Raw genomic sequence first — 24,409 nt, 5'->3', positions numbered from 1 at the left:
GAAAGTGAAAGAGGAGAGTGAAAAAGTTGGCTTAAAGCGCAACATTCAGAAAACTAAGATCATGGCATCCGGTCCCATCACTTCATGGGAAATAGATGGGGAAACAGTGGAAACAGTGTCAGACTTTATTTTTTGGGCTCCAAAATCACTGCAGATGGTGACTGCAGCCATGAATTTAAAAGACACTTACTCCTTGGAAGAAAAGTTATAACTAACCTAGATAGTATATTCAAAAGCAGACACATTACTTTGCCAACAAAGATCTGTCTAGTCAAGGCTATGGTTTTCGCAGTGGTCATGTATGGCTGTGAGAGTTGGACTGTGAAGAAAGCTGAGTGCCAAAGAATTAATGCTTTTGAACTGTGGTGTTGGAGAAGACTATTGAGAGTCCCTTGGACTGCAAGGAGATCCAACCAGTCCATTCTGAAGGCGATCAGCCCTGGGATTTCTTTGGAAGGAATGATGCCTAAGCTGAAGCTCCAGTACTTTGGAGCTGACTCATTGGAAGACTCTGATGCTGGGAGGGATTGGGGGCAGGAGGAGAAGGGGACGACCGAGGATGAGATGGCTGGATGGCATCACGAACTCGATGGACGTGAGTCTGAGTGACCTCTGGGAGTTAGTGATGGACAGGGAGGCCTGGTGTGCTGCGATTCATGGGGTCGCAAAGAGTCAGACACGACTGAGCGACTGAACTGAACTGATTGTTCAGTCACTAAGTCGTGTCTGACTTTGTGACCCCATAGATTGCAGCACACCAACCTCCTATGTCCTCTACTATCTCCTAGAGTTTGCTCAGACTCATGTCCATTGAGTTGGTGATGCTGTCTATCTGTCTGATCCTTTGCCACCTCCTTTGCATTTTGCCTTCAATCTTTCCCTGCATCAGGGTCTTTTCCAGTGAGTCGGCTCTTTGCATCAGGTGGCCAAAGTACTGGAGCTTCAGCTTCAGCATCAGTTCTTCCAATGACTATTCAGGATTGATTTCCTTTACGATTGACTGGTTTGATCCCCTTGCAGTCCAAGGGACTCTCAAGAGACTTCTCCAGCACAATTTGAAAGCACCCGCATTTCTACAAATGACCCACTTTAAAATCTTTTAATGGCTGAGTAATATTCCGTTGTGTGTGCACCACATCTCCATCCATTCCTCTGTTGATGGGCATTTAGGTTGTTTCCGTGTCCTGGTTATTGTAAACAGTGCTGCAATGAACACTGGGATACATGTCTGTAATCTGTTTTTTTAATCTTGGTGATTAATTAAAAAGTTTTAAAAGTGCTGTGTAGGCCAATACTGAAAAATGAAAGTGTTAGTTCCTCAGCTGTGTCGGACTCTGCAATAACAAGGACTGTAGCCCTCCAGTCTCCCCAGTCCATGGAATTCTCCAGGAAAGAATACCGAAGTGGGTTGCCCTTCCCTTCTCCAGGGGATCTTCCTGACCCAGGATCAAACCTGGATCTCCTGCATTCCAGGTAGATTCTTTATCATTTGATACACCAAGAAGCCAATACTAGTCAAAGCAAATCTAACACATTTGTTGGCTACTTTTGGCATATTTTCTTTCAGCAGCCTTATCCTCTCTGATCAGTTCACCTGTATAATGAGAGGCAGAGGATGGTGGTGCAGCCTGACTTAAGATTCTTAGCTATCTGGCTCTCTCTGGGGAATGGGCCAGGTGAGTGTATCAGAAACCTGTTTGCTTGAGGAGCCTCCCCCCGGGAGAGAACTTGACCAAAGGCAAGGAGGAATCTGTTCTGATATGCTCAGTTCAGTGACAAAATCTCTGGGTCAGCACTGATGCGAGACTCCCCACACTGGACTGTGACTCCTGTGAGGGCAAGGGCGATGTCGTTTGTTTACACTGTGCAAGCAGAGCTTAGGGGAGCCTGGCACACAGCAGATAGCAAGTGCTGACTGACTGACTGACTGACAGCATTCTTATTACTGCCCAGCGCGTGTCACTCAAGTCATTTTTCACATCAGCCCTGATCAGTTCCTATCTGGACCCACGAGACTGTGTGTAAACAATGCAAGAACCACGTCACTGAAAACTCCACAAGACCCTGGAGCCCCGACATGCTGCCCTGGTACTCCCTAAAAGAAAGAACCAAAAAGCAAGAAGCGGGATTTCCCTGGGGGTCCAGAGGTTAAGACTCTGTGCTTCCATGGCAGAGGGCACAGGTTCGATTCTTGGTTGGGGAACTAAGCTCCCACAAGCCACAGGGCATGGCCAATATATATATATATATATATATATGTATATATATATATATATATATATATATATGTATGTATGTTGTTCTTGTGTTCAGTCACCCAGTCTTGTCTGACTCTTTGCGACCCCATTGGACTGCAGCATGCCAGGCCTCCCTGTCCCTTACCATCTCCCAGAGTTTGCCCAGGTCCATGCTCTTTGCATCAGTGATGCCATCCAGCCATCTCACCCTCTGACACTCTCTTCTCCTTCTGCCTATCTATCTATCTATCTATCTATCTATCTATGTATATATATAGGCTTCCCAGGTGGCACTAGTGGTAAAGAACCTGCCTTCAGGGCAAGAGATATAAGAGACATGGGTTTGATCCCTGGATTGGGAAGATCCTCTGGAGGAGAGCATGGCAACCCACTCCACTATTCTTGCCTGGGGGATCCCATGGACAGAGGAACCTGGCAGGCTACAGTCCATAGGTCGCAAAGAGTTGGACATGACTGAAGTGACTTAGCATATATATGCTATATATATAATTTAATTTATTTATAATTTATATTTATCATAATATATTTATGTTTTACAGAAACATTTTATAAATGTAAATATTATGAAATATATGTATTCATATAAATATATATTATATAATGTATATATTTAAAGTTTAAAAAATTAAGCTCCTAAGTATCATGCTCTAAGAAGCCTTCTTTGAAATTTCAAACTCATTTAAAAAAAAAAAAAAAGGCAAGAAGGCAGTGTTTACCTCTATGTTACTTACAGGGCAGCTTTGGCCTGTAAAGGGCTTCTGAGCAATAGCAGGAGCTCCCTTCCAGGAGATGGCACTGCTGGGTTGTTATAGTCCCCACAGCCTGGTAAGGAAATTGTCGGGTCATAGAGTGTTTATGAACACGAGGATCCTGTGTAAGTGGGGAGAGGGTACAGGAAGCAAAATTTGCCACCCTAGAGTGGATCTCTTTGGCATGAGGATTTTTTTAGGTTGGTTATTTGTAAGAAATAGAAGACTTAGGAAGTTATTCTTTTACTTCCTCTGCCTAAAAGAGTTTTCTTTTTATTTGAAAAGATTTTGAATTTTATATTGGATTATAGCTGGTTAACAATGTGATGGTTTCAGGTGAACAGTAGGGTGACTCAGTCATACATATACATGTATCCATTCTCCCCCTAACTTCCTTCCCGTCCAGGCTGCCACATGACATTGGGCAGAGTTCCCTGTGCTATACAGCAGATCCTTGTTCAATTTGCATTTAAAAATATAGCTATGTGTACACGTCAATCTCAAAGTCCCTAGGAATTTAGATAAAGGTGGGAACTCCTTGGGGGTCCAGTGGCTAAGACTCTGTGCTTCTAATGCAGGGGGCCCTGGTTTGATCCCTGGTCAGGGAGCTAGATTTCACATGCCACAACCAAGTGTTCCCATGCTATAATGAATATTGAAGATCCTACGTGCTGCAACTAAGACATTGCATAGCCAAATAAATAGATACCAAAAATAGAATCTGAATGAAGAGCTTGGTCCAGGAAGAGCACTCTTACCAGAGATGTCTATAGGGAAGAGGGGCTACGTGTCTGGTGGGGCTGAGATCAGTCTTCCCTGTGTCTCATTGTCTCTGCACAGCCTAGCAAATGTCTGTCTAGCAAGCATTTGTTATTCCATATCCACATGAATTGCCTTCTTCTCCGCTGAAGTTCAAATTTCCCACCCCCTTTACTTTCAGATGGCACATGAGCCTCAGTTGCCTAACTTGGACCCCACATTCTTTTCAAAGTTTTTTAAAAAATTAATTAATTAATTAACCTTTTTGGCTGTGCTGGGTCTTCATTGCTGTGTTCAGGCTTTTTCTAGTTGCAGCCATCCAGGGCTACCCTGTAGTTGTGGTATGCTGGTTTCTCCTTGTGGTGGTTTCTCTTTTGCAGAGCACAGGCTCTTGGCACTCAGGCTCAGGAGTTGCCAGTGGTTGTAGCTTGAAGGCCCTAAAGTGTCAGCTTCATTCATTATGGTGCAGTGGCTTAGTTGCTCCATAACGTGTGCAATCTTCCTGAACCAGAGATCAAACTCGTGTCCCCTGTGTTGGCAAGCAGATTCTTATCCACTGGACCACCAGGGAAGTCCCTATCATGTCAATTTAATTCGGAGATCAGCCAGAAGAACCTGAAAGGGTAGAGGAAAGTTTTTTCCCTCCCCCAAGTAGAAAAGCCCAAGAAATATTTAAGGGGTCTTATTTGTATCCACAGCTTGGAGAAATATAGGTTACATTTAGAGGTTGTGGCAGACACTAAAAGCTGCTAACCAAATCCTCTTCTTTCTGGGCACACACTCACAGTTAGATGTGAACTTGTGGTTGACTTCTAGCCAATGGAATGTGAATAGGACTTATGTGTACCACACCTAGCCCTGGCCCATAGAGATCTCCCACTCTCTGATCCACTATGTTCTTTTCTTATAGTGGCCCTGGAAGTAATATGTGGAAGATGGAAGGCCTTTGCTGTTCTGCTGACTTTTAAAAAACTTCTTGTTTCTGTTTTTAATATTTATTTATTTAGCTGCATTGGGTCTTAGTTGCAGTTCAGTTCCAGTTATTTATTGGTAAATAATGTGTGTGTGTACTCAATCGCTCAGTCGTGTCCGACTCTTTGTAACCCCATGGACTGTAGCCCTCCAGGCTCCTCTGTCCATGGAAACTTCCAGGCAAGAATACAGGAGTGCATTGCCATTTCCTTCTCCAGGGGAGCTTCCCGACCCAGGGATCAAACCCGGGTCTCCTGAATTGCAGATAGATTCTTTACCATCTGAGCCACCAGGGAGGCCCTAAATAATGAAGTCACCCCAAAACTTAATGGCGATACTTATTGTTATTCTTTCCTTTTCTCTGGCGAATGGGACCTTGTTCCCCAACAAGGGATGGAAACTGTGCCCCTTCAGTTGAAATGAGGTGGAGTCCTTACCACTGGGCCACCAGGGAAGTCTCTTATTATTTCTTTATTGTCTCTCATGGTTCAGGACATTCACTGGGTTCAGCTAGGCGGCTCTCACTTATGGGTTTCCTGTAGTTGCAGTCAGATGGGGATGGACTCATTTTGTGAGCGCTTCCTCACTCACAAACCTGGTGTTGAGATTAATGTTGATTGACAGCTGTAAGCTCAGTGGGTTCAGCCAGCACATCCATACGGCCTGGGCTTCCTCACAGCATGGCATGTGGGTTCCAAGAGTGAGTGTCCCATGAGTACGAGGATGGGGCCTGGGTTTAATTACTGGTAGGGAAACTATTACTAAGGTCCTGCAAGCCACACAGTATGGCCAAAAAACAATCAAATGAAAAACAATCCCCCCCTCCCCCAAATCCCCACAAAGCAAAAAAAACCCAAAAAACAAAAAACTAAAAATAAAGCACTCCTGGGCATATATCTGGAGAAAAACATGGTTCAAAAAGGTACATACATCCCAGTGTTTACTGCAGTATTGTTTACAATAGCAGGGACGTGGAAGCAACCTAAATTTCCATCCGTGGAAGAATGGATAAAGAAGATGAAGTACATATATACTGTGGAATATACTCAGCTATGAAAAAGAACAAAACATTGTCACTTGCAGCAACATGGATGAACCTGGAGAGTACCATGCTAAGTGAAATAGGTCAGATGGAGAAAGACTAATACCATATGATATCACCTATATCTAAGAGAAACTGTGGAATTGAAGTGATACAAATAAACTTATTGACAAAACAGACTCGCACAGACTTATGGTTACCGGGAGGAAGGGTGAGGGGAAGGGATAGTTAGGGAGTTTGGGATGAACATGTACACTCTGCTATATTTAAAATAAATTACCAACAAGGACCTATTGAGCATGGAATTCTGCTCAATATTATGTAACAACCTATGTGGGAAAAGAACGTAAAAAAGAATAGACACACATATAGCCGAATCACTTTTGTTGTTCACCTGTAACTAACACAACATTGTTAATCAACTACAGTATAAAATAAAAATTAAAAAGATAAAAATAAAAGCTGCTAGAATTATTATTGTAAGGATTTCACACAATTTTCTTTCCGTTACTGGAAAGTTCCTTGAGGGAACTGGGCCTTCTTATTGGTGTTGGGATGTAGCTACACTTCTTTTTTAAAAGTGATTTTTCTACATGAAAGAAGTACATCAATAAACAATCCTCTTTTAGTGTTCCTGAACAGTACATGAATTGGAATTTTGGCAAGCATGGCTTCTATTTGACCCTGGTTCAGATCCCCTGTATGTTGTGGAACTAGGATCCTTCTTAATCCCAATGTTTCCTTCTAGAAATATTTCCTGCAGGGAAGCAAACCTCTGCAAGTGCCGCAGGGCACAGGGGAGACTTCAGCTTTAATCTGCGAGGGCCTGGCTAAGGTCGAGAGTGCTAAATTGGCCAACTCCATCCTTCATTCAGGGCCAAGGAGGAAATTGGAAAGTCTGACCTTGAATCCAAGTGGTTTGTTCAAAGGTTTGAGAGTAGAAAATTCTCAAAAAATTACTGAGTGGGTTTCCAGGTGATATACTTATTGTAGGTGAGCTTGCTGGCATTGCACGTACCCTGAAGTAGTCACCCTAATTTGTTATTGAAATTAAAAAGTGGAAGAAAGACTAGTATCAGGGCATCTGACAGAGGTATTATTCCTTAACTAGGCTCACAGCCTTCGAAAGAGTCAGGGCCTCAGTTCAAGAATCCACTGAGGGCGTTTTTTTCCAGCTGAAATAAGCATGGATTTGAAGGGAGAGTCACACCTAGAAGAAAGGCTTTTCCCATCTCAGTGACTACAGAGGCAAAAGACACAGAGGCCCAGGGTTGAAAACATCTGCCCTCTTTGCACCGTGGAGGCTGAATTACCAGATAGCACTCATCTACCAGTCCAGCCTTGAGAGCCAGAAGCTTGGATCTCCAGAGGGGTAATGCATAGGAGCCCCCCCACCCCCACATGCTAAGTACAGAATGCCCAAATGAACCCTTTTCAAGATGATTTCTTCTGATCGTGTAACATTGCACGTGTGATTTGCTGTCTCCTTGAGAGTTAGAAAACGAAAATGTTTCACTTGCGTGGCAAAATTGAAAAAGAGAAGACAGAACACGGTGTGCGTCAGAGTCACCAACTGTTTGCCGAGTGTTGAATTCCACAGGATGAGGAGAAGGAATCATGGGCAATTTGGTGACATGTTTTTTTTCTTCTGCTCGTGTTTAGAGATGAAGTTATTGCTGTTTATTTATTAAGGGCTTGAATGCTTAGTCACTCAGTCGTGTCCAACTCTTGTGACCCCATGGGCTGTAGTCTTCCAGGCTCCTCTGTCCATGGAGTTTTTCAGGCAAGAGTACTGTAGTGGGTTGCCATTTTCTTTGCCAGGGCATCTTCCTGACCCAGGGATTGAACCTTTGTCTCCTGTGTCTCCTGCATTGGCAAGTAGATTTTTTATCCTATGAGGCCTTGGGGAAGCCTTATTAAGGGCTTACTGAGTGCTGAATGCCTAGCATACATGATCTCATTGAATCATGGTCATAACAGGCCCTGACAATGACAGCTGTTTTTGAGCTGATGATATTAGTCCAGCTGTTTTTGAAGTAGGTGATGTTATTCCCATTCTACACATGATGAAGCTCAGAGAGGTTAAAAATCTTTTCAAAAGTCACACAGCTAAAAGCAGCTACTAAATGGTCTGAACTCACTGGTGCACTCATGTAGTCATTCATTTCTCAGGTACTCACTGAGCTTAGCTCTTTTTTTTTTCAACATTATTCTATTGAAATATAGTTGATATGCAATGTTGTGTTAATTTTTGCTGTACAGCACAGTGATTCAGTTATGTGTAAATATATATTCTTTTTCAATTCTTTTCCATTACAGTGTATGACAGGATATTGAATATAGTTCCCTGAGCTGTACAGTAGGACCTTGTTGTTTATCCACTGAGCATTGTTCTTAATTGCAAGAAATAGAAACCAGCTCTGGTAGATTGTAGCAGAAGAGGAATTTATTAAAGGGGTCCTGGAATGCTTTTAGAAATGCCAGGAGAGCTGGGGAGCCGGGTGTGGACACGTCACAGCAGGAGCAGTGGACACAGTGTGGCTGCCACTGCCCCTGCCATGTCCTGGTCACTTCCCCTTGCGAGGCTCACCCACTGGGGCAGGCTGCTGGGTGCTGCCTGCAAGCCCCAGCTCCTCCTCCATCTTAGGGTGGCTACCACTGTCCCCAGAGGTTCTGTAGGGCCTGCTTCTTGGCATTACTGCTCCTGGATTCAAAATCTAGACAGTGCCTCTGATGAACGGACTGTGAGTATACAGTTTGCTCCAGAGCTGACAGACTGCTAAGAGACATGCTTCCTGCATGTGCATCTACTCTCCTGGGAGATGGGCTCTGTTCCCAATACTCACAATGAGGAGCTCCCCAAATGTGGTAAAGATGTTCAGATGCTGGGCAGCTAGAGGAACACCTAAAGTTCCTCTTTACATTGACTGCATATATGAAGCAGCTAGACATGGAGCACGCAGAGGTGAGTCACACCTAGAACCTGCCTGCAGACACCTCATAGACTCAGAATTCCCTTCCTCTCAAAGTGTGCATTTATTTGGCACCACAGTTTTCAAAGCCCTCTCTTCTCACTGTTTCCTTAAATCATTTGGACAGACAGCCATGCAAGATAGACAGAAGAAGTGAAGTTGCTCAGTCGTGTGTGTCCGACTCTTTGCAACCCTGTGGACTGTAGCCTGCCAGGCTCCTCTGTCCATGGGATTCTCCAGGCAAGAATACTGGAGTGGGTTGCCATTTCCTTCTCCAGGGGATCTTCCCGACCCAGGGATCGAACCCGGGTCTCCTGCATTGCAGGCAGATGCTTTATCCTCTGAGCCACCAGGGAAAGTAGACAAAACTGATATTCTATTTCATCCTTGAAGAAGCTAAGAAGTTAGATGATGAGCCCAAGGTCCCCCTGCTGGTGAGTGGCAGAGCAGAGACTTGGGTTGTCTGAGTCCAGGCCTCGTGTCAGCCGGAAGCAAGACATGATCACAAATATCATGCTGCATCAATTCCTAGGCATGTGGTTTTCCCCTGAAATTTTTTTTTTGTGTGAACAAAATCAGCCTTCTTTATTTTTAACTTTTTATCATGGACATTTCAATCATACACTAAAAGAAAATAACATAATAAATTCCCATTACCCATCATTTCAATAATGATAACCTAAGGCCAAGTTTGTTTCATCTATAATCCCCACTTACCCCCACCTCTACTCCCAGAATTTTAATTTTATTTTCCAGAACTCCCCTGACTAGAGATTGAACTCATGCCACCTGAAGTGGAAGCATGGAGTCTTAACTACTGGGCAAGTCCCACCCCTCAGTGTTTTTTTTTTTTTTTTAAGCAAATAGGTTTACCTAAAAACTGGGACTTTAAACTTGGTGATTACACACATCACATGCCTGTTTCTCTTTCATCACCTTACCAAGACAGTAGATATGGTATGGCACCACTTTATGCCAGTTTGAAGTAGCACAACAAAAGTATCAACAAAGTCTCATTTCAGATGCTGATTACAAATTATTATTTTTTTTAAATACCAGGAATTGTGTAATTATTAAAAATTAAATAATTTCAGAGTTGGTAGGCTAGTAAGTCTGTCATGTTTTTGTCACCACAGTTGCTTAACAGAAATGCCTACCTACCTTCATGATCACTCCACTTGTATGGTTTAGAATGGAATAATTATCGTGACTATTTTTCAGATTAATGTGTGCCATTATTTTAATGTAAAACTGTTTTTAATAGCTCAAACAATGCCATGAAGTGCTGACATTTATGTTTAAAACTCTCTTCCGGGGACTTCCCTAGGGGTCCAGTAGTTAAGACTTTGCCTTTCAGGGCAGGAGTGTGAGTTCAATCTCAAATTGAGGAGCTAAGATTCCAGATGCTTTGTGGCCAAAAACCAAAACATAAAACAGAAACAATATTGTAACAAATTCAATAAAGACTTAAAAAGTGGTCCACAGCAAAACAAACAAAAAACAAACAAATAAATGCAACTCATAGCCATATCAGTAGCTCTGGAGTAGAAGTTAATGTGATAAATTGCTCTGAAGAAGGCCAGGCCCCACAACATCTGGCATTGTTTAGAACACTTCTGAATTCGATGCATCTTGGAATCAATGATATGGCACAGTTTAATTGGCAACTTAAAAATTCCTGTCACCCTTCTTATTTAACTTATATATAGAGGACATCATGAGAAATGCTGGGCTGGATGAAGCGCAAGCTGGAATCAAGATTGCCGGGAGAAATAACAATAACCTCAGATATGCAGATGACACCACCCTTATAGCAGAAAGTGAAGAAGAACTAAAAAGCCTCTTGATGAAAGTGAAAGAGGAGAGTGCAGAAGTTGGCTTAAAGCTCAACATTCAGAAAACTAAGATCATGGCATCTAGTCCCATCACTTCATGACAAATAGATGGGGAAACAGTGGAAAAAGTGGCTGACTTAATTTTTCGGGGCTCCAAAATCACTGCAGATGGTGATTGCAGCCATGAAATTAAAAGATGCTTACTCCTTGGAAGGAAAGTTATGACCAATCTAGACAGCGTATTAAAAAGCAGAGACATTATTTTGCCATCAAAGGCCTGTCTAGTCAAAGCTATGGTTTTTCCAGTGGTCATGTATGGATGTGAGAGTTAGCCCATAAAGAGGGCTGAGCGCTGAAGAATTGATGCTTTTGAACTGTGGTGCTGGAGAAGACTCTTGAGAGCCCCTTGGACTGCAAGGAGATCCAACCAGTCCACCCTAAGGGAAATCAGTCCTGGGTGTTCATTGAAAGGACTGATGTTAAAGCTGAAACTCCAGGATTTTGGCCACCTGATGTGAAGAGCTGACTCATTTGAAAAGACCCTGATGTTGGGAAAGATTGAAGGCAGGAGGAGAAGGGGACGACAGAGGATGAAACGGTTAGATGGCATCACTGACTCAATGGACATGAGTTTGGGTAAACTCCGGGAGTTGGTGATGGACAAGGAGGCCTGGCGTGCTGCGGTTCATGGGTTCACAAAGAGTCAGACATGACTGAGCGACTGAACTGATGTCAAATAAGGGGGCACTTCACTCGAAGAAAGTGTAGATTCATTGGAATGCAGTCACTAAGACAGGGGTAGAAAGTGACAAGGGATGGGAGGAGAGCTTGCGAGGGGCGGTCAGGGAAGGCTCTGATGAGAAAGCCTTCCACCCTTGGTCCCTTATCTGAAGCTCTAAATTCCAAAGGGCTCTGGAATATGAGTGTTTATTTGTTTTCTTCTTCCAAATTTGGCACCAAAACCTAACCTGAACTAATGCAAAGTCATTTTTAAACATAATCTATAATGATAACTTTATTCCAGTCACTGTGACAATCCATCTGTTTAGCTGCAGAAATATTGTTTGTTGATGGAGCATTATCCCAGTCCCTCATGGGGAAGGACAACAAGAGATGTTACCTACTTTTTTTTTTTTTCCCCTCTGGCCATCTTTTGAAGCTTGTGGGATTTTAGTTTCCCAACCAGGGATAGAACCTGGGCCCTCGGCAGTGAAATCACAGAGTCCCAGCTACTGGACTGCCAGGGAATTCCCTGCACTGCCTTTGTATTTTATTTTTTTAAAAAAACGTGTTTTATACTTCTTCTTTCTGTCCTTTGATATAGGAATTTATTTTGACTTATTTATTTTTGGCTCTGCTGGGTCTTGGTTGCTATGGGGGGGCTTCCTCTAGTTGTGGTTCTTGGGCTTCTCATTGCGGTGGCTTCTCTCGATGCAGAGCACAGGCTATAGGTGTGTGGGCTTCAGTAGTTTCAGCTCGAGGGCTCTAGGGCGAGGGCTCAGTAGTTGTGGTGCGTGGGCTTAGTTGCCCTGTCCCACCGTGGAATTGTCCTGGACCAGGAATCCAACCCATGTCCCCTCTTTTGGCAGCTGGATTCTTAACCACTGGACCACGAGGGAAATCCCTGATGGCTGGATATAATTTAGATACGTGGACACATGGAGGGATTTTAAGAAGAGGAAAAAGTATCATCTCACGTGGCGACAGAGGATGAGATGGTTGGATGGCCTCATTGACTCAATGGACATGAGTTTGAACAAACTCTGGGAGATGGTGAAGGACAGGGGAGCCTGGCCTGCTGCAGTCCACAGGGTCGCAGTCAGACTCGACTTAGCCGCTGAACAATAACACATCAGCTTGGGTTTAAGTGTAAGTCAGTATCCAACCATTACATTTGCCTTAGAGGCAGAGATGACCTGCATTTCTTTCTTTTTTGTAAATATTTATACACTCTGTGTACTGTTCTTTCTTTAAAAGTTATTTATTTATTATTTATTTGGCTGCACCTGGTCTTAGTTCGGCCATGCAGGGTCTTTTAGCTGTGGCATGCAAACTCTTAGTTGTGGCATGTGGGTTATAGTTCCCTTACCAGGGATTGAACCTTGGGCCTCCTGCATTGGTAGCAGGGAGTCTTAGCCACTGAACCACCAGGCAAGTCCTTAAGTGGCATTTCTGATAACTCCTCTCTCTTTTAATTTGTGTTTCATATGCAGTTGGAGGGCTGGACTTCCTGTGTTTTGCTTTTCCTTACAGGATTAATCCCCTCCTTTTCCCACAAATCACCTGACTTCCCCGAAAACTCAACACTCCCTTTGGCTAAAAAAGAGTGTTAGGCAATCAGTGAAATTCCCCAATCCCTCTTTTCGAGCCTGCAGCCCGGGACAGAGGAGTGTCAGGCTGGAAAAAGGATGCAGTTCTTGTTTCAAAAGCAGAGGGAGCTCCAAGACCGAAGCTGAGCTTCACTTTCCCTAAGCCATGGTCTCCCAGCCCCCTCTTTGTTTGGATCAGGGAATTTCAGACATGCACCCTGGGGTGAGGATCACCGGGAAGGAACCAGAGAACCAGATCCAGGGAGGCCAGCGGAGGTTCCTGCAGAGGGAGCGCCCAGCTCTGAGCCGCTCTTCCTGGGAGCGGGCAGGGTTGCCCGGCCTGCCCACTGGCAAGAGGGACGGGACTGACCTACTTGTTCCCATCAGCTTCTGAAGGTAAAATTCTTAAACTTGAAGAGCAGAGCTTTGATGGAAGGAAAAAGGAAGGCAGAAAACTTTACAGAGGGAAGTTTCGGGCAGAGACGGAGGGCTGAGATGAGCAGAATCCAAAGGAGGGAGACTATAGACCACCTATTTCTCTTAGGTTGACCCCATTCACCCCCATGTCACCGCCCCCTGCCCCCTAAACAGTGTTCAGGGTTAGAAGCATATTTGGCAACACTTTCCTAGGAACTATGAGGAGATGTCTTATCTTTTTTAGTAAAGGTAAAAAGGAAAAGGAAAAAAGATCCGGAAAATTGAGGTAGGAAATTGAAGAAATAGCTTTTGTCTCCTTCTATGTTCATTCAGCTGCCCCTTTTCTTCTCCCCCCAACACAACTCTGAGACCACTTCTCCCAAGGTCACTGCCTTCCCCTAGGGAAACAAATCCATTTCTCCATCAGTGGTCTTTGGGAGCATTAAGAGAAATACATGCAATAATACACAGGCAAGAGAGTTGGCTTGAAGTGATAAGGGGGCTCCTTGTCAAAAGAGGAGGGAGACCTGTCCTGGTGGATGGCCATGATGCAGACAAACTCCTGAAACCCCAAGTGGAGACGAGGATACTGTTCTGTGAGGGGAGAAGAGAGGCTGATAGAGCGGGGCAGGGTGGAGGTTGGGGGTGAAGAAGGAGAACAGAGGAAGCAAAGCACTTGGAAGAAGTCTCATGATTTTGGAAGAAAACTGGGAGAAGGTCCTGAGAAGCCATGGGAGAAGGATAAGGTTTAGTTTCAGTCTAGAATGAGAGCCAGCATGAGAGGATGGGTGTCATACATTGTTGCTTAACGACACAGCTCTGTTTAACCTCTGTGTTATTCTTCCCAAGGTGACACTGAACCTTACCACTGAAACAGGTGCCTGTGTTTGTTAGACAAATACTGCCAGGCCTGCCACCCCTTTAGCTCCAAAGTCAGAGGTGCAGAGAGCCAGGACCAAGAGATGAGCTGCTCACCAGGGATGAACAAATTGCCAGAGATGTGGTGAGTGATCCCAGGTCTAGAGAGATGTACATGGAATGCGTTCCCTTCATCCTCTCAGGAGAGCAGCTCAGATCCTAAGCCCGTTTGGCTTTGCCCTCGGCCTTTCTGCTTCATTCCAGCCCAAAATTCTGTTTCATGTGCTGGTGCCCTTCGCCTCTCCCCTCCCTTCTCCCTGCCCTAGTCCACTCGTACCTGGGTCACCCACCTCTCTAATTGCTTTTATTATTATTATTTTTTAGGTGCATTGTCCTGTTTTCACTTGTGGCCTGGGTTTATGCCGAGCCTACTATGTATGGGGAGGTTCTATCCCCCAACTACCCTCAGGCGTACCCCAATGAGGTCGAGAAGTCTTGGGACATAGAAGTCCCTGAAGGGTACGGGATCCACCTTTACTTCACCCACCTGGACATAGAGTTGTCCGAGAACTGCTCCTATGACTCAGTACAGGTACACTGTGATGGGCGCGGGAGGACGGGGCTGGGGTGGTGGACTGAGAGCGTGAGCACACAGTGAGCTGGGTCACATGGTCCTAAGGTGCGAAGTGGTCTATCTCTCTGCCCTCCATACCAAAATATTACCCTTTCCTGGGTTCTTTTGACTCTTCTCTTAGATAATGTCAGGAGGCCATGAAGAAGGGAAACTCTGTGGACGGAGGACCAGCAAGAATTCCAACTCCCCAGTGGTGAAAGAGTTCCACATCCCATACAATAAACTCCAGGTGATCTTCCGGTCGGACTTCTCCAACGAGGAACGTTTCACTGGGTTTGCTGCGTACTATGTTGCCGAGGGTAAGGCTCACCTCTCTGTGCCTCATTGATCCAGCCATGAGACTGGAAGCAGGGCAAACATTGAGCAATGCAGGGAGTGAGGATTCCATTTGTAACTCTTATGAAGTATTGACTTGGCTTGGATCACTCCATGAATTGCCTTTGTGAAAGTCAAACATGTTAAGAAACACCCCAGTAATTTATTGAGAACCACTATGAGCTGGGTATTGTGTTAAGAACTTTACTTATATTAATTAAATCTTTACCTAAATTATATAATTTGAAGAGCTTCACAAGTGGCACTAATGGTAAAGAACCCACGTGCCAATGCAGGAGACGCAGAGTCATGGGTTCAATCCCTGGTTCAAGAAGACCCCCCTGGAGAAGGGAATGGCAGCCCCCTCCAGTATTTTTGCCTGGAGAATGCTGTGGACAGGGGAGCCTGGTGGGCTACAGTCCATAATGTTGCAAAGATTTGGACAGAAGCGACTTAGCACTCACTCAAATTATATTTATTTACTTATGGTTGCACTTGGTTGTCGCTGCTGCACACAGGCTGTCTCTCCTTTCTCTCTCGGGTGCTACTCTCTAGTCAGAGTGCATGGGCTTCTCTTCGCTGTAGCTTTGGCTTCTCTTGTTGCAGAGCATGAGCTCTAGGCCATGTGGGCTTCAGCAGTGGTGGCGTGTGGATTCAGCAGTTATAGTGCAAGAGCTTAGTTGCCCTGAGGCACGTGGAATCTTCCCGGACTAGTGATCGAACCTGTGTCCCCTGCATTGTCAGGCAAATTCTTAACCACTGGACCTCTAGCGAAGTCCTACCTCACTTCTGAAAGTAGGTGTTATTATCTCTACTTAAAGGTAGGAAAAGTAAAGATTAAGGAAGTTAAATAACTTGCCAAGGCTCACACAAGGAATGTGTGGTATTCAAACCCATTTAACATAGAGCAAACAAACTTTCACATTCTATGTGCGTCCATAACTATCTTCAGGGTATCATGATGTTAGAACAACTCATAAAGCCAAAGCCTTGTTTAGATTTGACAGAAGTGCCAGCATCATGTAAGGTAATACATGTATTAGTTGTTCCTCCTCACAGAAGATGTATTATGTTAAGCTTGCAGAGTGCTATCCCTGGAGCGGAAATGCTCTGTTTATGAAAAAGGTCAAGGGTCTTTGGTGTTGACAGCTCCCACTATAGATGCACAATGGTAGAGCACAACTTTAGAATCATATTTCAGGAGAGTAACATAGAATACGGAGAAGGCAACAGCACCCCACTCCAGTACTGCCTGGAAAATCCCATGGACGGAGGAGCCTGGTAGGCTGCAGTTCACAGGGTCGCTGAGGGTTGGACACGACTGAGCGACTTCACTTTCACTTTTCACTTTCATGCATTGGAGAAGGAAATGGCAACCCACTCCAGTGTTCTTGCCTGGAGAATCCCAGGGACGGGGGAGCCTGGTGGGCTGCCGTTTGTGGGGTCACACAGAGTCGGACACGACTGAAGTGACTTAGCAGCAATAGCAGCAACATAGAATAAGTGGAGGAGTGCATGGCAACCCACTCCAGTGTTCTTGCCTGGAGTATCCCGTGGACAGAGGAGCCTGGCAGGCTACAGCCTATAGGGTCACAAAGAGTTGGACATGACTGAAGTGACTCAACACAGTACAGAGTAGTAGTATCCTGAAATGTGATTCACTGAATGTCTCTAAGCAACAGACCCTTTCTACTTTTCTTACACTTGCAGTTTTGGGCTTAACTTCATTCTTCCTTCTAGGTCTTTGTCTTTGATCACCGTCTTTCTCTGCTCTTTGTAGATGTAGACGAGTGCACAGCCTTTGCAGACGCTCCTTGCAGCCACTTCTGCAATAACTTCATTGGTGGTTACTTCTGCTCCTGCCCTCCAGAATACTTCCTCCATGAAGACAGGAAGAACTGTGGAGGTGAGCTTGGCATCAAGAGAGGCGAATGTTCCCTGGGATTTGGGTTGGCTGGAGCCTTCAGTCAGGGGTCTGTCTACCCTTTTCGATTTTGATTAGCCACGGCCTTGACTTGGCATCAGTTTTTAGTTACTCATAAACAGAAAGGGAGCCACAAGAGTGGAGGAAGATAAGCCTATAGGGTCAAGTTAATTCATTGGAGAAGAGAGATAGGTGTCAACTTGGGCCTCTTCATAAACAAGAAAAGCTCCACACAAGCGATGCGATGGAAACCCAATACATATTAGGTATCTCTGCTGATATGCACTGGTGTATAATTGTGGCACATGGGCTTCAGTTCATGAGAAGGATCATAGAAAAGAGCTGGGACTCCTTGGCCTGACCCTGTATTTGATTCTCCTTTTCTCTTTTTCTTCCTTAGTCAATTGCAGTGGGAGTGTATTCACCACAATGACTGGGGAGGTTGAAAGTCCTAATTACCCCAGTCCATACCCAGAGAGCTCAAGGTGTGACTATCAGATCCAGCTGGAGGAGGGGTTCCGAGTGGTGGTGACTATGAGGAGAGAAGACTTTGATGTGGAGCCAGCTGACTCTGAGGGCCACTGTCCTGACAGCTTACTTGTGCGTGATGGGTGATCAGTTTTCTTCCAACTCACTCAGAGAGAGTTCTCCCTGAAGACACATTATCTAGCTTTCTGTCCCTTCTTTCTTTCTTTCTCTCCTTCTTATTTTATTTTGCTTTTATCCCTTCCATGTTACCTTTTCCTTTTAGTTCTTTCTCTCTTCTGATTTCCCCATTTTGATTCTCTTCAGTTTGTGACAGGAGATCAGCATTTTGGTCCTTACTGTGGGAATGGCTTTCCTGGGCCACTCACAATTGAAACCCAGAGCAGTGCTCTGAATATCATCTTCCAAACTGATGGATCAGAACAAAGGAAGGGATGGAAATTTCGTTACCATGGAGATCGTGAGTAACCTAGAAGCTGTCCTTTGGTTGGTGGGACCAGAGTCCTTGCCCAAGGTAAAATCAAAACAGTAGATTGTTGTACGGATGGATATCCTGAGAACACAGCAGCTCCTCAGCACCATGTAAACCTGTCAGTGGTTGTGAGAAACCCTCAATTTTTAGAAATCCTTCAACTGGATTTTCAAATGCAGATGGCCTGGGGGTGGTTAGTTAGTAATGTCATTATTCCATTTTATTTCACTGTCAGACTGGCGAGATTTTAGTTCCTTGACTAGGGATCAAACCTGTGCCCTCAACAGTGAGAACGCTAATTCCTAAGCACAGGATCGCCAGGGAATTCCCTGCCATATTATTTTAACCACCTCCGAGGATGAGTCAACAACTGTAGAAAATACGTTGTTATTTAGTTGGTAAGCTGTGTCTGACTCTTTTGTGACCCCATGGATTGCAGTCGTCCAGGCTTCTCTGTCCATGGGATTTCCCAGGCAAGAATACTGGAGTGGGTTGAAATTTCCTTCTCCGGGGATCTTCCCGACCCAGGGATCAAACATGCATCTCCTGCATTGGCAGGTGGATTCTTTACCGCTGAACCACCAGGAAAACCCAACAAATGTGAGAATGATTATATGTAATAATGATTCTCCAGTGGTTTGGTAAATTTCTTTTCCTATCCTTTTCAAGCAATCCCTTGTCCTAAAGAAGTCACTGCCAATTCCTTCTGGGAGCCTGAGAGAGCAAAATATGTGTTCAGAGATGTGGTGAAGATAACCTGTGTGGATGGGTTTGAAGTTGTACAGGTAAAGCACTGTCAGGGGCTCCTCTCTCATCCCTAGGTCAGGATGAGTACACTGGAATCATCTGATCAGTTACTGAATGTTTTTGTTCTGCAAAACATCAAGAGAACCCCTCAGGATCTCTAGTTGTCTTCTCAGCCATGAAGATCCTTGGACATTTTCACACCCTCCTTTTGGCTTCAGTTTTCCTGGGGAAGGGGACTGGTATGCTGGGACAAAGTTCTTTTAGCTCCAACTCCTGGATACTTTGGGTCATTCTACTAAGATGTCCCCAGGCTTCTTGTGGTAAAGACTTCTCACTGATCCAAGGCCAGAGATCAATTCCATTTTTGGCTTTTGATTCCCTGTATCTCTTTTATAAACTAATATTGAGGTTTATTATTTTCCAGGGAAGTGTTGGTTCCCCATCTTTCTACTCAACTTGTCAAAGCAATGGAAAGTGGAGTAATTCCAAGTTGCGGTGTCAACGTATGCATCTCTTTAAAATGGGACTACTTTTGTTAAAAAGTGGGCAGTGGCCCAATTCTTGGAAATCCCCACTCACTCCCCAAAATAGTTGGAATAATTCTACTCATTAGTCTATGAAATTACTCAGTCTTATGAAAACTCACAACCCTGGTGCCTTTCACCTTCTGAGATAGCCCACAGTCTGTCTATGGACTGTGTATCTTCCTGAATAAACCTTCTTTCCCTTAAGAATAAAGGAAATGGAAAGGTTAAGGCACTGAGATACAAATACATGCTTTCTTCTTAGGCTTGTGAGATAGTGGATTGGGTTTCGAAGGGAAGTCAGTCATAGAATCCTAGTCCTGATCTGACACCAGGCCGGCCAAACTAGCAGGTTTCTTACAAAGAGAGAGTCTATGAGATTATTAGAGTTAATAGCATTCTATGGGTCCATTTCTACAGAGGCCTCACCAACAACTGGGAACCAGGTTCATTCTTGCCGCTTTCAAGGGGCCATCTGAGTGTCAGGACTCAGTGGGCTGGAGAGATGAGCATGGCCACAGAGAGGCTGATGTGGGGGATTCACCCCAGATGTGCTTATGGATGGGGGAAGCAGGGAAGGAGTGAGGAACACAGCTGGGGAGATGGACTGGCCCAGAGACTCTGGGAGGAAGTGTCTATCCTGATCATCTCTCTCCGGCCTTCCTGCTATAGCCGTGGACTGTGGTGCTCCTGAACCCATTCGGAATGGTCGAGTCGAGGATCCGGAAAGTACTCTATTTGGTTCCATCACTCGCTACTCTTGTGAGGTGCCATACTACAGCATGGAATATGAAGGGAGCGGTAAGGTTCCTTTGACTAAAGAAAAGAGAAAGAAAGAGTGAGAGTGTTGGAGGGTGAATACTACAATCTTTCTGGGTTGGAGAGAGTTTGGAGAGAATGAGGGAGATGGGCTGGGCTTTGTTCATCCTCTTTGTTTAGTCTAAAGATACAATTTTCACACAGGATGGGGTTGGGGGCATGGGTTGTACAGGATCACCTGTAGAGTATCATAGAGGTCACCTAGCTCAGCTTCAGGAACTCCCCCGAAAATATCCATTTTCATGTGATCATCCAGCTTTTGATCAACTACGTAATGTAGAGCCCACAGGAGTAATGCTTCCAGCTTCAAGTCTCTGTTCTATGATGACTTTTTTTTTTTTTCCACACCATGTGGCATGCAGAATCTTAGTTCCCAATCAGGGTTCAAACCAGTGCCCCCTGCATTGGGAGCACAGAGTCTTAACCGCTGGACCACCAGGGAAGTCCCACAACTGACTTTCTTGATGGAAAGACCGTGGTGGTGCTGGATGAAGGGCTGGATGGCTCATGATATGTCCCAGTTCATTGCTTTTAATTTAATTTCCTACTTGAAGCACTTTCCCAGCCTCCACCTTAATCTTCTTCCTTCTGCTTTGGAGAATGTTCCTTCTAATCCCTGGGCAAGTGGATTGTTTGGGGCCAAAGGGATTGTTTGGAGGATGTTCTCAAGATTATTTTGTGGTAGGTTTGATCCCATTGCCTCCTAAAATCCCAGAGGCACTGAGGCTCTGAATGGAAGGCAGAAGATAAGTGAGAAGATGTGATGGTGAGTGTGTTCCCTCTTTCTGTGCTGTTTCAGAGGTGTATCACTGCAGTGGCAATGGGAGCTGGGTGAACAAGGTGCTGGGCACAGAGCTGCCGAAATGCATTGCAGGTAATCAGGGCTTGGACTTGGAGAGAGAGTGTGTCCTCAGGTGTGCACATAGGGCTCACCTTCTAAAAGGAGTTGTAATCCTCTTGGGAAGGGACTTGATGGTCTGGGCCTGCCAGAGCCTAGCTCAGTGAGGTGGAGACAAATCTGGGCATGGATCTGCCAGGGGGTGACTGACCCTACAGAGAAAAGTCAACCAGTGACAGTTGGTGTCAGAGTGTGGGGTGGTTAGATTTGGTAATGTTGGTGTGGGAAGAGGATCTAGGATTGCTAAAAACAGGGTCTGAAAATTGAGAGTGAGCAACCAACACTTAGAAACAAGATTAGTTGAATATCCTAGTTATTATATTAAAAGCCTATCTGGCAAAAAGACACAGCAGAAAGAAAGAAATAAGGGGTTACACAGAGATTAGACGGCTTCTCCTGGTGGCTTAGATGGTAAAGAATCTACCTGCAATTTGGGTTCGATCCCTGGGTTGGGAAGATCCTCTTGAGTAGGAAAATGCAACCTACTTCACTATTCTTTCTTGAAGAATTCCATGGACTGAGGAGCCTGGTGAGCTAGTCCATGGGGTCAGAAAGAGTTGGACATGACTGAGCAACTAACACTCAGACCGTCATTATAGTGATTAGAGTTGAGTGGAAGAAGACTCCCAGACAAAGCCAGGAATATAATAATGATACTCGTAGTAACAACATTGTAATTGAGAGCTAGGGACTCAGCTAACTAATTGAATTTATTATCTCATTCAATCAAGTCTTTGCAATAACCCTCTGGACAAGGTGTTATTGGTCCTGCTTTATAGTTGAGTGAATTCATTACGAGTTCACAGTTCAGGAAGGGATGGGATAGGCTTTAAACCTACATCTGTCTGTTATGCTCAACTCAGAGTCTATTCGGGCTGACTAGTGTGGGATTTAGGTAAGCCAACTTGATCTGAAATACAATTCAGTTTTAGTTGCATTGGGTAATGGCAAAGCAACCTTACCTGGGTCATTGGAGGATGAGATGAAAGATGGGAAAAGAGAACCCTCTCTTTGTCCTACATCCAGTTACTAGGAGGGACTTGGCTTCAGTTAGGACTTGAGTGAAGAAGGTGATAAGTGTTGAACCTGGGCATCAGAGGCAGACAGAAGGCTTGCCTTCCCACTACATGTGTGAGAATAGAGACTCCCAGCACGGGCTCCTGGTTGGGTCCCTGGCCAGATGTATTGAGACTGGGGTGACATGTGCCTCCTGTAGGACTGTGAGTTAAGCTGTCCATAGTGTGAGGCTCATTTATGTTCAGTACTTTATACATGGGCTCTGTTTAACCAGTCTCCTCCCCCTGCTCTTGGCACTGGCAATTTGGGATATTTGATCCTTAGGTGAGTTCAGATAAGTCAGGCACTGAGTTGGTTGACCAAATACAGTAAGTCCCCTACATATGAATGAGTTCTGTTCTAAGAGCATGTTCATAAGTCCAACAACATAAGCTTAGGTACCCAACTAACACAACTGTATTGTACTATAACACCTTATAGTATAATAATGGTTTATAATACTTTTCACACAAAGGGTTTCTAATACTTTCACACAAATAATACATATAAAATACAAAACAATACAAAAAATAAAGAAAACATTTTCTTCAAAAAATCTTTATTTACTTCTTTGGCTTTGCTGTGTCTTAGTTGCATCATGTGGGATCTAGTTCTCCAGATGGAATCCAGGGATGGAACCCAGGCTTCTTGGTTTGAGTGCACAGCGCCTTAGCACCTGGGCCACCTGAGAAATCCCAAGAAAACACTTTGAAAAGTGTTGAAAAGTACAGTAGTATCGTTCAACAGCTGGAGCTTCTTAACAGTACCAGCCATATCACTGCTGTTTTTACACTGGCTTCCAGACATCCTGGGCTTGAAGTAGAGATGCTATACTATTGTACTTTACACCACTGTACAGTAAATTCACAAATGCACAGCTACTTGTAGAGGACAGGACACATTGTCCTGTGCACAGGACAATGTACCCCAGACACCTGAACTTACTTATGTGATTGGATGTGCAAGCACATGTTCACATCTTTGAAAGTTTACGACTTGAAGGTTGGTGTAGGGGATTTCCTGTATAACGTTGGCTGTGTTGTGCTGAGAATAACGAAGCTCAGCAGGTGTTTGAGTGGCTGGAGGATTGCTGGGGGCCAGCGACTACCCACCTTGTTCTTTTTCCTTTCTAGTCTGTGGCACCCCCAGCGAGCCTTTTATATCAACACAAAGAATATTTGGAGGCTCCATTGCGAAGATTGAAAATTTCCCCTGGCAAGTCTTCTTCTCGAACCCACGGGCTGGTGGGGCTCTCATTGATGAATACTGGGTGCTGACTGCTGCCCATGTCGTGGAGGGAAACGATATCCCAGTGATGTATGTTGGGTCCTCCTCAGTGGTCACCTCACAATTGTCAAATGCTCAGATGCTCACTGCCGAGAGAGTGTTTATCCATCCAGGATGGGAGGTCCTGGATTCTTCGATAACACGAAAGAATTTTGACAATGACATTGCGCTGGTGCGGCTGACAGACCCAGTGAAAATGGGACCCAAGGTCTCCCCTATCTGCCTACCAGGCACCTCCTCAGAATATGACCCCCCGGAAAACGTCCTGGGGCTGATCTCAGGCTGGGGTCGAACAAATGCCAAAAGTCACGTTATTAAGCTCAGAGGGGCAAAGCTACCCGTTGCTCCCTTATCCAAATGCCAGAAGGTGAAGGGGGTCAATCCTGAAATAGATATCAGTTCTTTTGTTTTCACTGAGAACATGATCTGTGCTGGTAATGACAAAGGTGTTGATAGCTGTGAGGGAGACAGTGGTGGGGCCTTTGCTGTACAGGACCCTAAGGAAAACAGCCCCAAATTCTATGTTGCTGGTTTGGTGTCCTGGGGCCCCCAGTGTGGGACCTATGGGATGTACACGCGAGTCAAGAACTACGTTGACTGGATAAGGAAGACAATGCAGGAATATAGTGCCCCCAGTGTAGACTAACCGTACAGGTCCCACCAGCCTCTCTAAGGGCCGTGACCCCTCTGGACTTCCTGTTCCTCACAATAGTCCCATTATTTCACCATGACTGAGAGGACAGGGGAGTGAGACTGAGCTATTGCTAGGACTTGGTTGCTGGGATACCTGGTTGGAGGTAGGGTTCTGCTCCTGTGGTTGTGCTGGTCTTTCAGTATAGTTGGACTACCTACGTGGGGTCCTCTCCCCTGAGCCCATCCTGTGGACTTCAGTGTGCAAGGGGACCCATTTCTTTCTCTATTCACGGGGGGTCCTCTTTCTGGATGACCTACTCGTGTTCCAGTTCTGACTCTGAAATTTGCTGTGGGGCAGTCTCTTGCTTTTATTTGTTTCCCCTTTACCTGTTCGAAGTTGACTATTTCATTTCTGCTATCTACTTGTAATAAAGCATTTTTAT

General features: G+C 44.8%; 1 protein-coding gene across 1 annotated transcript; it reads left to right on the top strand.

Annotated features, from left to right (window-relative positions):
- The first annotated feature begins 13,002 nt into the window (after nt 1-13,002).
- On the top strand, nt 13,003-24,409 carry C1S (complement C1s). Its single transcript, XM_052639998.1, has 12 exons — nt 13,003-13,292; nt 14,163-14,316; nt 14,556-14,763; nt 14,927-15,104; nt 16,901-17,026; nt 17,445-17,644; nt 17,837-17,990; nt 18,672-18,787; nt 19,174-19,252; nt 19,946-20,074; nt 20,892-20,966; nt 23,180-24,409. The coding sequence occupies exons 2-12, from the start codon at nt 14,276-14,278 to the stop codon at nt 23,977-23,979; spliced, it is 2,106 nt and encodes a 701-aa protein (XP_052495958.1). The 5' UTR covers nt 13,003-13,292; nt 14,163-14,275; the 3' UTR covers nt 23,980-24,409.

The sequence above is a fragment of the Budorcas taxicolor genome, chromosome 5, assembly GCF_023091745.1.
Source record: "Budorcas taxicolor isolate Tak-1 chromosome 5, Takin1.1, whole genome shotgun sequence".
Classification (NCBI taxonomy): domain Eukaryota; kingdom Metazoa; phylum Chordata; class Mammalia; order Artiodactyla; family Bovidae; genus Budorcas; species Budorcas taxicolor.
Note: the sequence above shows the minus strand (reverse complement) of the source record. Positions and strands in the feature narration are given on the sequence as shown.

Coding starts and splice junctions, on each gene's coding strand:
- C1S (XM_052639998.1), top strand. CDS start 14,276: ATGAGCTGCTCACCAGGGATGAACAAATTGCCAGAGATGTG. Junction 15,105..16,900: donor TGCGTACTATGTTGCCGAGG/GTAAGGCTCACC, acceptor TGCTCTTTGTAG/ATGTAGACGAGTGCACAGCC. Junction 20,075..20,891: donor CATGGAATATGAAGGGAGCG/GTAAGGTTCCTT, acceptor GTGCTGTTTCAG/AGGTGTATCACTGCAGTGGC.